General features: G+C 35.7%; 1 protein-coding gene across 6 annotated transcripts in view; it reads right to left on the reverse strand.

The window, feature by feature from the left end:
* The window catches only part of MLLT10 (MLLT10 histone lysine methyltransferase DOT1L cofactor), a 125,091-nt gene that overhangs the window by 52,196 nt on the left and 54,133 nt on the right, over positions 1 to 18,762 (reverse strand). For all 6 annotated transcript variants that reach the window (XM_014882203.2, XM_088160629.1, XM_088160613.1 and 3 more), the window contains 3 exons: positions 14,263 to 14,358; positions 8,386 to 8,644; positions 5,824 to 6,393 (listed from right to left, as the gene is read on the reverse strand). In XM_014882203.2, coding sequence (XP_014737689.1) covers positions 5,824 to 6,393; positions 8,386 to 8,644; positions 14,263 to 14,358 — 925 coding nt within the window. The remainder of the gene's footprint in view (positions 1 to 5,823; positions 6,394 to 8,385; positions 8,645 to 14,262; positions 14,359 to 18,762) is intronic.

Raw genomic sequence — 18,762 nt, forward strand, 5'->3', positions numbered from 1 at the left:
CAAATCAAATAAATATGTTCGACTAATCTGTATCTTTTAGAAAATACATTTTCAGATCTAAGATTTGTTCAACTATTACTTTCTCTCACTTGAACATGCTTTACTTTTTTGTTAGATTAAGGGTCATTGTACCAGTTTTCAGTTTCTCACATGATATCCAGAGTCTGATAAACTCACTCCTTAGCTATCCTCCAATAATGTGCTTTTTCCACTCACTGAATCCTTCTCGTGGCTCTTGTCTTTACACACAGCAAATCGCAGAACCACACACAGCACTCAAAGACCAGACACACTCTGAACACGGAGCTGCCTTTCTCATTAGCTTCCTGTTTATGCATTAAAACCTTTTTAAACACAGCTCAGCACTGGAAACTCAGGCACAACTGATTAATTACCTTTATCCTTTCTCTCTACAGTCCTTCTTTCCCCAGAAGGCCACCCTTATCCTGCAAGCATACATCCATCTTTCTAAGACAATCTTCTACTTTAGCTCCACCAACATAACTCTTAGTTTCTACTGCTGACCAAAAGATTCATTTTACTCTGTCCTCATAACGAGACTTTTTTAAAAATTGCCGAATTTTCCAATAGATTTCACAGACTATTCTGAACTGGAAGGGACCCACAAAGATTGCTGAGTACAACCCTTAGGTGAATTGAGGATCGAATTTGTGACCTTGGTGTTATGAGCACCATGCTCTGACCAACTGAGCATAAGGGGAAATAACAAAACAAAGTAAATATTGGTTTAATAATTCTCTGATCAAAATAAAATTGAAATTTATCTATTAACTACAGTTAATGCAAGGATTTGCTGACTTCCTATCATTACAAGATTTAAAATGTCAACTGAAATGCAGATACTTATTATGTCATTTTTATTTTAAAAATAGCAAATAAGATTAATCAAATAAGTAATTTTCCATAACTTTTAATAGCCACCACTAATCATTACACCTTTGTATGACTTAACATCTTCCTTGCTTCTGTCAGACACATCCTAATTTTCATAACATTAACTACTTGCCAGTCTCTCTTACAACTTCATGGGTTTTAAAGACTTAGTGAAATTTAACACTGACAGTCTAAAAGCATGGAAGTACGAGGTAGTCATCATCGAGAAATGTCAATACTTCTGGCTGTAGCTGCTGATAACAACTATTTTACTTCAGAACTTTGATGAATTTCATTATAATCCCCATTTTCATAAGCTACTACCTCATGCGATTTCTTCCCTGTTACCTACAATCATCAATTTTAACATTTTAATCTTCCACACCATTCACTAATCTCCACACCACTTCTGTTCAGCCTCAAATATGAAGAGTGAAAGTCTCCACGCATTGATTTTGCCTTGTGTGCTTTCTATACTATTTGCTTAGTCCTAAAAGGCCATTAATATCTATTAGTATCAATTTGTTCTTTATATTCTATCTCCTCTGAATACAAACTGGCTTTTTATCACAGCAAGACTTCTGCTTTGGTGCACTTTGCAGATAAACATAACAGCACAAACTGTTTCAGAATAATTTTTCCTAAACTCTTTCTCCCAGTAGATTCAGCTACTAAGCCAAATTTTAAACACAGCATCATGAAGATTTAACACAAGTACTGAGGGACTTCGTATCTCAATGACAATAATTTCAAGTTACTCTTCTGCTTTGAAACACAGAGTTCCCTTATGTCATCAGTGCAACAACAAGCTTAACAGCACGATGATCTTGCACAGCATAACGTGTGTAAAACTGACAAAGGTTTCAGCACTGCTTGAATCAGATGGGGAAGGAGAACAAAATACATGGAACCAATCTGAAGCATTTAGCAAACTCATTTATAAAGGCTGAAACTTGACTGCACAAGATCAACTCAGAGGGGCCTGTGCCAAAAACATTAACAGTTTCTCAGAATTTGAAATGCTGCTTTAACAAAGTACAGTAAGAGTTTGGATGTTTGGTTTGTTCTTCCAAAAAGTGTCAAGTGTTACCAAACAGAGCATACTGCAGATTGGCTAAGAACAGGATATACAGGATGCGGAGATAAAAATGTAGAAAGACAAATTCTAATTTTGTCTCAGTCAGGACAAAGGAATTTCAGAAGATGGACACAAGTAAGGGTGCTGAAACAATGGGCTAACCATTTCAAGGCTCAGTTGGTAATTTAATCTTTTCCAGTCTTCTTAAAGAAAAAATTTATAAGCATTTTTTAGGGTTTACAGTACACATAAGGGCATAAAATCAATTTTACAAAAATTAAAATATTGAAGCAAATAATCCCCTGAAGTCCTTAGCTACTGAAGTTGATACTATACAATTTGTTGTACACTTGAAATCAAGAGCAGAACTGGGAAAGGCAGAGAAGTGCCTGAAGCACTGTAATAGTTCCAGCAGCAAATATCCATGCTGAACTTGGAAGACAACTGCACAAGAACTTTATCTACCATGAAACACAAAGTTCAGCTAACTTCTGATACTTGACTCTTTCGATTTTACATTGCTACATTATTCCACAAAATTCAGAAGGTACAGTACATCACATAAAATGTTCTTTTTCCTAATGCCAAGGGACACAAGCTCTCAATGCTTTATAATACTAGACTAGAAATCTTTAAATAATACTCCCTAGAAGGATGCTGAGAATGAACTTAATCCCGAGAATACAGCTAGAATGACTTGGAAAGTTAGATAGCTCTATAAAATTGTTGAATTCAGATTAAATCAACACACACACACCTCTATTAAAACATTCAGATCCTGAAATCACTCCAAAGACTAGCCCTATTTGAGGTGAACCATTATCAGCTTTATATAACTCCTCCAATAAATTACTTAGGCCTTTTCAGACAATAAACTTACAGTGCTGGTCAATTCTCAACAAAAAGAGAAGTATGGTTTGTAAATGAGCTGATATCTAAAGAAATTTGGTGAGTTTTCTTTAAAGAGGGTACTGGTAAAACGTTAATTTACTGCAAAAATTCCGTATCACCCTACCAATTTAAATTTTCTTTTTTTTAAAGTTCATTTTATTCCTTGGAATACAATGCTAAAGTAATGCATAAAATGTTTCCTGTCAGGTTATAAATACATTTCAGAAAAAAAAATAAGAAAGAGCATAAAGATTGAACATTGAAGTTTAACCTTGAACACATCAGATCTGTTCCACGGCAACTGAAATACAACCTGAATGTATGTGTTGTAACAGCTGCTAATAACACATCCTTATACTATAGCTATATTCGTGGTACATCTCAGTTCTTACTAAGCAGGAAAAAGAAGCCCTGTAGACTGGGTAAGTTAGGAAATGACGAATATTTTTACAAAATTAGTTGAATATACTTATTCTGTGTAAAACTTTTTGGGAAGACGTTTAATTATGTATAAATAGTACATGATGAATCTGCGTTACTTTCTAAAATAAGCTTCCCTTCACACTTCATCTCATTTGAACATTAACTATGAACACAATTATCATACATCTGTGAAGTCATGTTTTTCATAATTTTTATGGATCTCAAGAAGTACTCTTAAGAAAGCTGAAAGGGAATGATAGCTTCAGATAGCTGCTGTTAGGAAGACTTAAAAAAAGAGGAGGAAATTCTTGTAAAAGTGCCTCAAAAGCCTTGTTTAGTATGGTCTAGCTCATTCTGATTTGGCTTCTTTGAGGTATCAAGGTAATTCCAAGTAAGCGGCAATAAAAACTTTTTGACTTGAGCACTCTGATTTCACTCTCTACATTTACATGTACAAAATCTTATCTGGGAGCTTGGGTCAAATAATTTAGTTCACTCGTCGAATCTTGTTACTGGACAATGTGGTGGGCACAATGAAAAGAGAAATATTAGCATATTATGCCTGAAAAAATACATGTTTCTGATAATACCGGTAATATTCATATGTCCTTCTCCACTGCAACATAAAAAATTGCTGAAAATTGAGTTATTGGGTTGCTAAACCAAAAAAATGTTTATGATGAAGCGAGGAGAGCAGCACTACAACCGTAAGAAAAATGGGAGATGAGGGAGAAGAGTATATTACAAAAATATGCTGATTCAAGTGAAAGTTTCTGGTTAAATTTAGAGCTTGTGCTCGAAGACATCCCATTTGGTTTTGTATCTCTGGGTTTTCTTGTTTTTGCTGGGATGATTTTGTTTATGAATTTTGTTTGTTAATTTATACATATCCATGTCCTTTGGCATCCTTAGAAAATACCACTGTTTTAGTGGACAGGTCTGATGCTGGCCACCAGGAACCTAGGTATACTTAATAGATGTGAAACTATAGGCTGAATATCATGATAAAAGTAATAAAACCGACATGGTATTTCCATCCATGCATTTATTTACAAAGAGTTTAACATTATCACTGGCATTTTCCAGAAAGAAGAGTGAGCTGTAATGAAGACAAAGGAAGCAAGAATGGACCTGGACAGGAAAAGGCCTGTTCAAGGAGCTGGTGAGAGCAGAACAATATAAGAGGGCAAACGTGGTCATTTACTTCAAATCAAGACCTTGTACTTCCATCTCCTACTCCAACTACAACAATACATAGTCCACCTCAAAGAGATAATAAAGAAATAAGAAGTTCATACTATAATAACAGAACATGGATGTAAATCTGTTAGATGCTCACTGTTCATAACGGGTAAGAGGTGAACATATTCTTAAAACTGCATTTTAAACAAAGATAAATAGTGAACTATGAAGTTTTGTCATATATAATTTCTTTCCATTGATCTTAATACAGGAAAAGTATTTTTTAATTTAGTTGCTACTGCCATTGCCATTATTACCCTTAAGCAAAAGGATAATTTGCCTGTATCTAACTGCTTTAAACAATATGGCTTTGACATCACATTTTTAAGTACCTGCCTTTTTCCGAAAGAAATACAGCGTTCTTTTCCTTGAACTATGTATATCTTAAAAATATATCTTGCTTATAGAGTGAGAGCATACCGTACAAAAAGCATAAAATCCTCCCCACAAGCAAGTATTCAAGCTCCATTTCTCTTTTCACCCAAAATAGAAAACTAAAGCAAAAAAAAAAAAAAGCCACTATAACAACAAAAAGGGCAAAATTTTGAAGTTTCAAAAGTGAGGTAATTTGTTATTTTTTATACTGAAAAGGCTTTGAAAGAAACTTCAGAGCAGCAAAGACTTGGGTAGGTAAGAGTATTCTGTCAGGCCATTCCACACACAGGTTTACTGGAAACAGAAAGCCTCTCACAGCCCCAGATGCGCATAACATTTAGAACAGAGGAAGAACAAACCAGCTAATTTCAATTGCTAAACAGCACATGAGAATACGAATATGTCATCCAGCTGCACAGGAGTCCAGATTTAGAATACAATTCTACATGTTTAAACTGGTCATTCTCCATGTAGACATTGTGATTTTCAGTTAAGCTAAATTGGGAAAACGTAATTGAGGGACACATTCAGCAAAGCTGACATACCTGAGTACCAATTTTGTTTTCTCTGTGTAACAGAACACACAGACAATCAAGTCCATACTAGCTATCACTTTTTTTTAGTTAAGCCTGTCATATGTAATTTTCAAATAACCTATTTTCATGCAACTTTTCCCCCTACAGATTCAAAACCTGCATTAGCCTCCAGGTCAACACATAGGTCAAAATACTACAGCCACCTACAGCACAGTGGCACCTATACATGGAACAAAACTTACTTTTCCAACAGTCCTTTTTCCCCTAGTGTGATTTTCACGATACTTTACATGATACTATGTTCTTGAAAAGCATACTCAGAATTATATCTAAAATAACAAAAACATATTTTGAAGTAAGAAAACAAATCCAATAAATGCCTACCTGAACCCACTGGAGATGAACCAACACTAAGACTTTGTAAACTTCCATTCCTGAGCAAAGTTGGAGATTTTTGAAGACCAGAGCTTGTCACACTTCCTGCAGCAGATGCCACAGATGAAGTTGGGGAAGCAGAAGAAACTGAAAGATGGGAAAGACTTTCTTGACTTTTATTTCCTTTAGGTCTACCAGGCCCATGTTTACTTTGTTTATTTCCTTTCCGTTTCTTCTCTGTTACAGTTTCTTCTTCTATTCCAGAACTTTGAGCTCGTTTGTATGCTGTAGAAGTAAGGCTTGAATTACTTATGTCTCCAGGTGAGCTGTCAAAGTTTTTAGATTGGGAAACAGCTGCTGACGACGAAGGGAGACCAATTAAGGAAGTGAAACAATTGACTCCTCCCTCTTGGCTCCCAGCCTCTCCTTTATGTACATCTTTGGTTGACGAAGCCTGTTGAGAATGTGTGAAACTGTCACTTCGTAGATCTGTGTCTGTAAAACTCAAAAAATCTTGGGGAGACTGAACTGAACTTCCAGAAGATGACTTTATGCTCCCAGGAGTGCCCAAAAAGCTTCCTAAAAAAACAAAGTAGTACAATTACATTTTTCCCAGTAATTGATGAAAACTGATAGGAAGTGTAACGATCTTAGAATAAAAAACTTTAATGTGAAAGGACTTTATGAAAATCTTTAACAAGAGCTAAACAATTTTTAAAATAACTCATTGGTTCTCCACTTTGGTGGAAATGATTCTCAGACTCCTTTCTAAGATTCAGATTGGCATCTGGGGCACAAACAAGGTGAAAATGAATAAAAGAAGAACAACAACTTTAGGCAGCTTTAACATCCATCATGTTTTGAAGCCAAACACTTGGTGCAAACTGGAGCAGTTTTTTCTGAACATACACATATATAAAAAGAAAGCAGATTGAAGTGTGCTATGACCACATACACACTATGTCTGCAATCTTCTTTAACATTCTACCTAAAATCAAGGGTCTGACACAGGTCAAGGGAACAACAACTGGGCTTAATTCTCCCTGGCTGAGGAGAAGTTCGACAGAAGACATTTTTCAAAAGTACAAGAGAGAAAGTGAAAACCAGTGTATAAAATTTTAAGACTTCTTTAGCACTGTCACAGAACCATAAAGATCTTTTGTGTAATAGAATTATATTCCTTCTTCAGTATTTGCAATGCAGTCATTTCATCACTGTATTAGTGCATTCAAAGCAGAAAAATAAGCACTCTTGGGAAAGACAAACATCTACTTGCACTGAAATGCACTGATTTTATACAGGTGGGTGTATGTGGGTACTGTTTCACAGAATTCAGACTGACGACAACATCAAGAAAATACTCCTAAGTATGACATGAGGTATTAAAAACCCATGTCCTTTAAAAACTAGTGTTTCATCATTAGTATTCCACTAAACACTGCTAAGAATTCCATTTAAAATACAATTTACATAAATACAGCTATTACAAAAAATTAAAGTACCATTGTTTTGTATTTTAAATAAGTTATATCAACTTCATTTAATGCAGCCCAAAAGAAAATGCATGCACATAGTGAAAATCTATTTTGCTATCTGCAGTCAAGATTTTTCTTTAAATGAAGAATTCCAGAAGGCAATTTTCAAAGCTTTGAGAATTTAAACAAAAAAGCACTTTCTCTTTCTTCAAGTAAAAAAACCTGAAATATTGAAAGAGATCTAGACAAATTTAAAAGTGTTTACTGCATAAATAAACTCAAAGGAAAATCAACATCACAAAGCATAGAAGACAATCAGTTACTAGACACCACAGTGAAAATTACTAGAAATTACTTTATAAAAGGCCTAGTTTCTTGTGTTTCCGAGTAACATGTTTTAATAATTAAGGAATTTTTTAAAAATCATATTTTTAAATAATGTTTTTCAACTCTGACAAAGATGCCATAATAAAATTTGTTTTTCAGAAGTGTTCACAGTGCATGTAAGTGGGTTTTAGCAAGTTCAAAAAGTAAAAGATTTTATATTACCTAAGGTAAATAAACCTTACATACTTTTTACATACTCGCCTTCTGTATATATATTTCAATGACGAAACAATTAAGTAGAAAGGTCATTCACTCTGAAGAAAATAATATACTTTATATATCTGCATCTTGAAAAATTACTGAGGGGTCAATGCATCCCATGCATTAGGGAGTCCAGTTCTGTTCTTTAGCCAGTGCACTGACTAAAAAACATCAGTATTACTCCCTTAAAGAGCTAAGACCTCTAGACTCGAATTCATAATAAAGTTTACTCCAGACTAACTTTCTGGCACATAAAGACACTTCTGGTTGCAGCTGAAGAGAATACCCTAACAGTCTGAACAAAAGCATCGGTTCTGCCTTTTAAAAATGTGCAACTTTCTTTTTCATGTTAGAGCAACAAACATTTTTATCCTGAAAAAAAAGTTGGGTTTTTCCCTAAAGTGAAATAACATTGTCAGTATTGAAGATAAAAGATTCAAGTTATGCATACATAAAATTTCTAATTCATGTCAAAGCAGAAGTTGTGTTACAACATAACAATCAGTACCTTGCTGAAAAGGGCTACTAGCTGCAGTCACAGTTGTTCCTGGATTTCTTCCAGCACCAGGCTTTCTTCCCCTCTGACCTGAGCTGTGACCTGCAGATTTCTTCCCTTTGCTCTCTGACCCTCTAGCCTCTGAAGAATCTTTTCCACTTGAAACGTGTGTAGGAACTTCCTGGAAATTTGCATTTGTAAATCGAGCTGAGGTATCTTCCAACCGCTTCAAGGAGCCTGACATGGAGTTGTTGCTAGTGCTTGTGTATGTCTGGCATTTTAAAAGAGAAGAAATTAAAGATACAAGTCACACAAAAAACTGCAACAACTGTTTAAAGGATCTCATTCTTTCAAACAAACACAGAAGTGTTCAAATACTACCGTAACTAGAAAGAGCAAGAATTACAGCAGCCTAACTGTGAAGATTCTCAGCAAATAACTGAAGTACATAAAACATAATTTTGTGAAAAAAAAATGCATAATGGCTTTGGCCGAAATTTTTACTTCACTGAGGTAAATGGAAAAATCTCAGGAGTACTGTCTTTATAGTCTATTTAAATAGGATATTGTTATTTTATGCTTAAAATTAAAAATTAGAAAATAAACTTTTAGTGCTTTTCTGAGAATAGCATTTTTATGCCTTTTTTGTTAGACTGAAAATGTTGCTCCAATCAGCAGTGGAACTGTTGAAGGCATCAGAACCTAAAAACTTGGATTTTTACGACTTTATAGCCTCAATACCAAACCAAAATCAGCTTCCTGGCATGTGAACCATCCCCCATTCATCCAATTCCTTAAGAATCACCAAGTAAAGAAGACACATGAGAGAGCTGACTGAGACACACTTACTTCAAACCTGCTCTCTGACAGGTATGAAAACACTCTTGAGCTCCCAATGCAAATTTCTTCCTCAACCCCTACCCACCCCAAGAATTCTGGCCCTTTTCTTACACTCTCCACAGGGCTTTTAGAAATTTCATCTTTAGGTCCATTGTTTGTCTGTTAAATTTTGCCAGAATTGCTCCTATTGGTGAACAATAGCCAAAAGAGGTTTCACAGAAAGTAATTAGGTGGGCATGGAAACTGCATACACAACATTAGGAAACCATGTAAGGGAGTTTTATTGTTCTCATGACGGAAGGAAGTTGGAGTGGTGTTGTGGTAACAGAATTTTTATAATGTAAGAAAGAAAATGAAAGCAAATTCAGGAAAAAGAAAAAATTTCTACTGTTATTTATACTCAAGCCACCTAGTAAAATAGCTGTTTAAAGCTTCTTAAAAAAACATATGAATCAAACCTAGGAGCTACTCATCTGTTCAAAACAAGCTTTTTTTTTTTCAGTTCTTTACAGAATAGAATTCAAAATAGGATCTACAGTTATCTCCATTAAAGACCACACAAACACACGCCTCTTAAAATTGAGCATACACACACGTTTTCCCTGCCCCAAGTGGGATGCTTGCTGAATTTAGGCCTACAACAGAATGTTTCATCTTTATATAAAGGTTTGTATAGCAGCTATACAAAGTTTTCCATATTTTACTAAAACAGCTAAGGCATTTACATAAACCTTACTTTTCAGTTGCAAATAACATGAGACAACTAAATAGACAAGCTTTGAGGAAAGCAAATATTTCAATCTATTTGCATACCAGGCCAGACAATGACAAGTAGACATTAATTTGCAAACATTGTGCCGAGATTTGGTTTGACTGCAAGTCTGAATCCCACTCCTGGCAGATTTTGAAGAATAAGCATGCACAACACAGTTCTGCTTTGGAAAATTTTGCTCCCAAAGCTGCTTGCGTTTCAGAAGGTGCAATAAGGTGTACTAAAATCTACATGCTTACTCAGAGAATCACGAACACTAACATGATGAAATATACCCTAAGCACAGACAGCTACTGTCATTTTTATGCTCTCCATCTATCACTCTGTGCACCCTGAGGAGTTACACCATCCATCTGCAGCAAGTCTTAAAACTTCTGGGGATTTATGGTAAACATGCAATAATTACTCTTGGTATACATAGTGAGTTCCAAGGTTTGAGTGCTCTTTAGCCCTATGCAGATGTATAATGCAGTACCCTTCCACAGAGAGGTGAAGGACCATAGCAAGTAATTCTCCACAAAAATGCCAGATGGTAAAAGCAGAGTCAGAGCAAAAACCAACCAACCCAAAAACCTCCCAAAACTAACTAGGTTTGCATGGCTAGGTTTTGGTTGGGTGGGGGGCTACAGGGGGGCTGCTGTGAGAAGCTGCCAGAGGCTTCCTCCACATCCAGCAGAGCCAATTCCAACTGGGTTCAGGACCAACCCAATGCTGGCCAGGGCTGAGCCCATCAGAAATGGTGATAGCATCTCTGTAACAACAAACTGAAGAAGGGAAAACAAAAAAGGGTCATTGGGCAGATGTAACTGCGGCCAGAGAAGAGCAGACTGAGAACATGTGAGAGAATCAACTCTGCAGACACCAAGGTCAGTGAAGAAGGAGGGGCAGGAGGTGTTCCAGGCACCAGATCTGAGAGTCCCCTACAGCCCCATGGTGAAGACCACAGTGAGGCAGCTGTGCCTCTGCAGCCCATGGAGATCCATGGGGATGCAGAGATCGACCTGCAGCCCATATAAGAAACCAACATCAGAGCAAGTGGGTGCCTGAGAGGAGGCTGTGTCCCCATGACTCCTAGCAGGACCTGTGGAGAAAGGAGCCCATGCTGGAGCAGGTTTCCTGATAGGACTTGTGACCCTGTGGGGGATCCACACTGGAGGCAGGCTGTGCCTGAAGGACTGCACCTGTGGAGAAGTGATGCACACTGCAGCAGTCTGTGGAGAAGTGTAGCCCATGGGAGGGACTCATGATGGAGAAGTTAGTGAAGGAGTGTCTTCCATGCAAGGGATTCTGGAGCTGGGGGAGGACTCTTCCCCTAAAGCAGCTGTAGGAGCAACCAGTGACGAACTGATCATAACCCTCACTCCCCATCTCCCCACACTGCTGGAGAGACGCAAAGCTCAAAACGAGAGACAGAAATTTTTTACCAGGAGTTAATACACGGCTGATGGCTCTTCCCAACTAAGAAGGAAGACAGAAGAAGAGGCAGCAAAGAATTCAAAGTCCTAAGTTATTGTAGTTCTTCTTAAAACATTTTATATCATGTCTCAAAAGTGAAAAAATGTAGTGCTACTACATTAATCAAAGAGTAGTCAGGCATTTCTTATTTCAAACTTAACTGATTCAGACTGAACAACATTTGCTGTGACATTACAGGGATGCACAAAAGTGCCTCTCAAAATAGCAGGGGCTGGAACCTCAGCAGAATTTCTTGAAATTAAATTCTGCAGAACAAACAGGCAATTCAACTACACTAACAGAAGGTAAATTCAGTTTATCATGCAGTCTTTCATGATTCTATCTAAAGAAACCACTCATCCAGATAAAAACATGCTTTAAGACATCACCTGCATAAATGGTCATTACTACCGGATTTACAAAGGTTTAACATCTTTAAAAAGGAAAAACAAATTCCATTTCAAATTTCAGTTCCTCCCACAGGAGCATTATGGCAGCAGAAGTGATTATATACCACAATACAGTCATGCACTCAATACAAAGAAAGACTGCTGTGAAACAGAGACCAGGTTCAAATCAATTCTAGCAACTTTATGTAAAAGGGCACATAAAAGTAATACATTAATACAATATTCTGAACCAAATATTCATCTTAGAACAAAATAAATCTTGTTTCATTACTAAAATTTCAAAGTTTTAAGGAACATATTATGAGTTTATAACCTAGAAAAGGAAATGCATGCAAATGGTGTTAAAAGGACTTAGGAAAAAAAGTAAGTGAAGAAACTAGCCACAACAACAACAAAAAAAATCACTTCCATATATACAGCAGATACTTTTTAAACAAACATAATCGTACTTAGGAACCTCTGAACACCGGTTTTCCAATGTAAACACCAATAAAAATCTGAACACCAAATTTCCTGATGATTTGAAGCACTATTTAAAAAAGGCAATAAATGAAGCAAACAGCTTAGGTAAAGAAAATCCACATGCAAAAGACTAAATACAAAACCTAAGAGGGCATAGTGATATTCAAATTCCACAATTAATATTCTGTTTCAGTTTAATTAAGTTGTATATTAAGTTCTAGAATTAGAGGTTCTTCTGTTCACTTTAGTGTTCACTCTAGCTCATCCTTGTGACTATCCATATGAGTAAAGCTTGTAATTAGGAAAAGGATAGGGAGGACAAAGCAATTAGAAATAAGCTTAGCAGAAAAACAGAATCCAACTGTGTCTTTGGCATTAAAAGCATGTTCCAATATGCAGGATGCAAAAGAGAATCAATATTTCAATATATTTTCTTTAACTTTTACAGAAATATATTCTGTAGTAATTAATTTACAGTAATATCACTTTCTGTAAAAACTTATGATGATTAGATAATCAAAGTACAAGAGGGATGTAATTCAAGAAAGATAAGATCATACATAATATAAAACCTAAACAAAGGTTGTAAAGCTTAAAGAAGTTTCCACACAAGTTTCCACAGAGCTGCTCTTACAGGCTATGAATTTTAGAAGTTGTCTCAGACTCAAAAGGAGTATGTTTAGGGGCAAATTAATAAAATGAAATAGCCAATCATGTGGACCAATCAATACTACTCAAAGTGTTCTACAACCTAATTTCAATAGAAACTGTCACACTCACTGATTGCAGTCTCTAATTGCTCTTAAATCAAGCCAGCAAAGTGGTAAATTGACTCTACCTTTTCTTCTATTTTTTTTTAATAGTTATTCAGAGTTTCTGAAAATCACTGACTACAAAGTCTCACTTGACATAACAGCATCAAAGAGAACACAGCAGAACAAGAAACAAGACTCTGAAGAGAAGTGTGAGCTACAAATAATGGGATGTTAGCAGGGATGAATTCTCAAGTTAATCATCTTATTATTGAGAATAAAGAAATATGCAAAGCATACTGAAAATCTAACTTTCCTGGAGATTATTCTTGAATTTGATACCACTAGTTAAGAGAATACTTCCAAAGACCAGAGAAAGTTAGTATTTCAATAGTTTCACCCTGTCCTGACAAGGTCTTGGTGTACCATATGCAAACACACATTTGTTGAATGTAACACCTCAGCAACCAAACCACACACAGTTAACACAAGCCTCAACACCTTTACTAAAACACGACGATCTGTGTACTAAGCACAATTCAATTCAAACCATGATTCCCTGACTCCAGTGTCAAACATGAATGGGACACTTTTTTTCCAACTTCGAAATCAGAAAACCCTCAGTAGTACTTCCCACTCTGTAACACCAACATTAGTGTCATTTTATTAGTGGATAGCTAAAGTGATTCTTGCTGAGTACCAGAACTGTCATTATATAATCCAGTATGTTGCTGCTGGAATTAGATCAACATCAACAGGAAGGAAAGGTCAGAGAACCTAACAGAACAACCTGCTAATAAGACAAATTTTAAGTATATGAAGCATGAGCTGTAATTTCATAACTACCAGTTTTAAATGCTTAGAGGTTCAGTGTCAGCTCAGCATGCACAAGTGTATTTTGAAGGAAAGACTTTCTAAAACTTCTCAAATTATTAAATACACCTCAATTTAGTAAAATTTACTGGAGTATCACTGGCATCCGACTCACAATTTAAATACAAAACTCTAAGCCTTCCTCCATATGGTAAACCTCCATGTATTTTAGGATTTTACATTACAGGAAAAAATACCAGGAGTGCTTGATAATTACAGAATTTATCCCATTATAAAGCTCCTGTATATATAGTGGAATGATTACATCATTAAATTTTGACATAAGTAACTGAAGTGGAAGAGGAGAAAAAACATACTGACTTACTTTTTCTGTAGTTACAGTAAGAGATGGAACCAAAGATGGTGACGACTCCGACTGCTTCTTATATTTTTGCTTGTGTTTATCTTTCTCTTTATATTTCTAGAAGTTGTAAAAGATAATAAAAACTAAGTTCAGCTTCCCCTTTAACACAATCCATTCTATATTGCATCAAGTGTTATCAAAATTGAAGAGAGATGGCAATAAAGTCCTGTGCTATGTTTTATAATATAATTTCATAAAAGCAAATCAAGTATTTATGTTTGTTTTCAAAGTGCACAAACTGAAATTCTTCAATTCTAACCAGCATTTACGAACGCACTGTTGTTAGTATAACCCATCTTTACAATAATCACTTAATCAACAAAAGAACCTGGAATAAAACCAGACATGGCTTCTTTCAAAGATCTTCATTCATTTTTCACCAAAGATTTCTATCTTTCTGCATCTCTGCACCTGCACAGTATTTTCTGTTGGGATACTAATGTAAATTAATGCAAGGTTTTAGCTCTGGCTCCCCTACTGACATCTCCATGCATAAGAATGTGAAATCTGATTTAGATTTCATTTCCAAAAAAGGGACATATATTTTACAGACTAAATAAGTATTTTCCATGATAAACTGAATAAAATATCCAAAGCTATACAAATCAAATGTGCTTCCTAAAAAAGAGATGAGAATGTAATCAGTTGTGTTTAATTTTTATTTTTTAAAACATGAATGAAGGATTGGCAGTGTGAACAAAATTGTGCCAACAGAGAGAAAATAACTTCTTATCCCAGAGCCTTTATAGTATAATAGAAGTCTTTCATATTGGCAGAAATCAATCTTTGGAGGATTACAGAATCAGACCCAAATTGTATTTGTTTGAACAGTTTACACAAATACTATACAAAACCAGCCAGTCTGACAAAACTAACAATTAAACTTAGAACACAGAAGTTACTAGTCTAATCATAAACAAGTCATTTTTTTCCTTAGCAATGCAATATGGTTTATTAGACAGTCAGTGTCAGAAGATGCAAAAAAACTGCAGCTGTGAGAGCAAGTTACTTACAAGCTACTGGTACTCAAGCATTTTATTTCTTTAATTATATATTTGTGGAATTTTTGTGAACTAACACAAAACTCCAGAACAGCACAATGTATGGCTATTTGTTCAGACTGCTTCTACAGAGAGCTAGTAAAAAAAATGCATTCATACGGATTGACACAAGGGGTTTAAAAATCCCATTCAGCAGTTTGAAAAGATGTGTAAGTCTGAATAGCTATAGGAAAACTCAGTAACTGTTTTGAATCTTAAAAACTACCCATGCTGATCTTTAACTACTAAAATGATTGTCCAGCCTTTCAGAAGAACATCATTTGTTCAACAGTAACTGCCCAACCATCTCACCAAGCACCAGGACAAGATGCAATACATACATACTCTATCCAGGTATGACCAAGTATTGCCCTTCCATTTCTGTCACAATGGAAGAAATATCAGAAACTTATTTCATGGAATCAGCCTGAGAGAGTAAGAGAATGGGTTCTCTAATTCTCTGATAAAATAGACTTGGTTAACTGACAACCTAGATGCAAAGCTGAAAGCAAAACACTTCTATCTATCTCTACCTTTATGAACTGTAAATATCAGGTGAATGACTTAGAGATCACCTTGTCTCTAACCAGCCCAAATCCATTTAACTAAACTAATTTTGCCAGGAATGAAACACAATTTAACTAAGAAAGTCTATAAATCAACTAAAAAAGTTATCACCACCAAAATATTATGTAAAGCTAATCTTGCTAGAGACAATATATAAAGTTCTTTTAATTCTTGTACACTTCTTAAAACTCAAAGACAGGTACACTTCAAAAAGTTGAGGGGGATTTCTACGTTTGGGGTTTTTACACACTCAAGTGAATTTGGGGATTTTTTTCCGCTCTGCCACATGAATAGAAATATGGAGTTTTTGCCTTTCTAATAGAGTATAAGGTAGATTTTAAATTTTTAAAACCTAATATAGACTTGTTGAAGGAGCTTTAGATCAAGGAGGTTGTGCTTATTTTCTTTTTTGTTTTACTTGAGAGGAGATTGTTTGCTTGTCTCTTTTTAGACCTGGAAAACACATTAAAAAGAAAAACAACTCCTATGGAGAGGAAGGATTCAAATACACTGCATAGTCTTTTCAATAACATCTTAAATGTAAAAGTCCCCCAAAGTGTTAGGCATACTAACAGAAAAGCTAGCAGGAATCAAAGAAGAACAGAAGCATCTACACCAAGACTGCCATGTTATCCATTGATTCTGTTGATACAAAAGACTTTCACCAGTGCTAAGCTACCAAACTTACTAAGTCATTACTGGATGTATTTAGAAAAACTTGAGTAACAATTTCATTGAATCCCAGGCAAGCTTCAAGAAGGAAGCTATGGAATGACTAACCTCTGCCTGAGTTTGTTTGGCTTTCATTATTCTACTAGGCAATTTAAATCATCCTGAAGAATTTTTTTTATTTATAATTTTGGAGCCAAGGGGCAATGACTTTAGTACACTTTTAGATTAAACTTCACAACAATACCAGTAAACAGTAAGAAAACTTTTAAATGCACGTTTTACAATCTTTTCTGACAACTTTCTGCTGTTCTTTTACTTCCAGTGTTAATTCCATCTAAAAGGCAAAAAACATAAAATTCTGATCAAAGGAATACTTAGGAGGATGTCTAGTTACTTTTTGTAGCATACTGAAATCAATAGTAGGCCCTAAACATAAGGAGGTGTCAGGAAGGACAAGGGACACAAGAACAGCAGGAAGGAGAGGGACACAAACAACTCTGTGTCTGGAAAGAATATGCTTGACTTCTGTAAAGTGAAGCATCAGCAACCACATCAAATTCCTCTCCCAGATCCAAACCATCAAGACAAAGTTTGCCAGGACAGCTTACCAAGGTTACAGCTTTCCACTCAAAGCCACTGCAGGGGTAACCCATCCAAAGGCCTTCTCCATATAAAGACATGTGATATCTCACTCACAAGATATCTGCTGTCCTTAACTCTACATTTCCTCCTCCTTTCAGGTTATACCTCCTCTCAACTTTTTTCCTTCTTTTTAATTCTCTTTTTTCTTCCCAAGGAAAGTTGAGAAGTGTCACTTCTGAATGTGAATTGATTTCAAATGCATACAACATCAAATAAATGGAGAACACTGCAGGAAAATCTCTGAAAGAAAAGCTCACCTTTTACACTGATAAGAATAAAAATTTCAACAACATGCTGCTGAGCCTGCTGAAGAGACATATTTCCCACAAAATGACTTCTTGCAGTTGCACCCTCTTCTACCACAAAGATGCATAAAAAGTGTAAGAAGAGTTCTGAAATATCCACTTTGGAATTCAGAAAAGGATTAACAGAGAGGCATAAATTCCCACAATATTTAACAAACATGACAGCTTTCAATCAAGTCTGTCTCAAAGGCCACACAGACTAAACATCTTCCCTACTGCCAGAAAAACAACAAACTGTTAGCTCCTCATGGACAACTCTGCACATATTACTTTTGTTAGATCTCTATTCAGTCACAGCTCTAAAAAAACTCCAAAAAATGCAGCAACAGCTCACCAATAACATTTATCAATACAACCACATGGGAACCCCCCCCCTACTGGGGAAGGTAATGATATCAAATGTCTGATCTTTTACAAGCTTTACTGTAATGAAAATAAAGGACAGAAATTACTCTTAACAAAGATTGAAAATAATATTGCCAGTGAGTGAAAGCTAAGGGAGCATTAATGGCAGGCAGAACACACATATCCCATTTATACACTTAGGAATGAGTTCAGATTTTCCGAACTACTGTGCAGAGCTGATAAATGCAATCTGTACATTCTGTAAAACCAAGATTTAGCAGAAGACACAATTCCAAGGAAGAATATATTAAAAAAATAAAGGGCCAAGATCAAAATTGACTAAGGAAGCTTTAATCTTGGTTCACAAGTAAGATAGTGGAGCAGACCAGATTCAGGCAGCTCCTGAAATTTTTTTTTATTGTAAGAAAAATAAGGCATGATTGCCATACAGCCATTGGGTAAGCACCTCTAACAATATTCATCCTGAACGACTTGAAGAGCCCGGATTTACGGTGCAGCTAAATACCAAAACAAAACGCCTCAAGTTTGTACATCATGATTAATCAGAAAGCTTTATTTCTCACCAAGAATTTAATTTTTGGCTTTTGTTTCTTTCCTAAAAAGTTATGTAATCCCATCTTAACTCCAACAGCTACATGTTGCTAGACAACAAAACAAATATAGTACAAAATTTCTGGAATTCTACCAGCACCTTCTGTACATTGCTTTCCTGTAGAGCAGGGGGTAGGGGAATGAAGAAGGGGAAGGAAATAAATTCTGACTGCTTCAATTTCTCCCACGAAGACTCAATCTACAAAATTATTACATAACATGACTTCACAAATACAATTCTTTTTTTTAGCTCATTTGTTTCATCACTCTAAAGATCA

This window comes from Sturnus vulgaris, chromosome 1 (assembly GCF_052056855.1).
Source record: "Sturnus vulgaris isolate bStuVul1 chromosome 1, bStuVul1.hap1, whole genome shotgun sequence".
Classification (NCBI taxonomy): Eukaryota; Metazoa; Chordata; class Aves; order Passeriformes; family Sturnidae; genus Sturnus; species Sturnus vulgaris.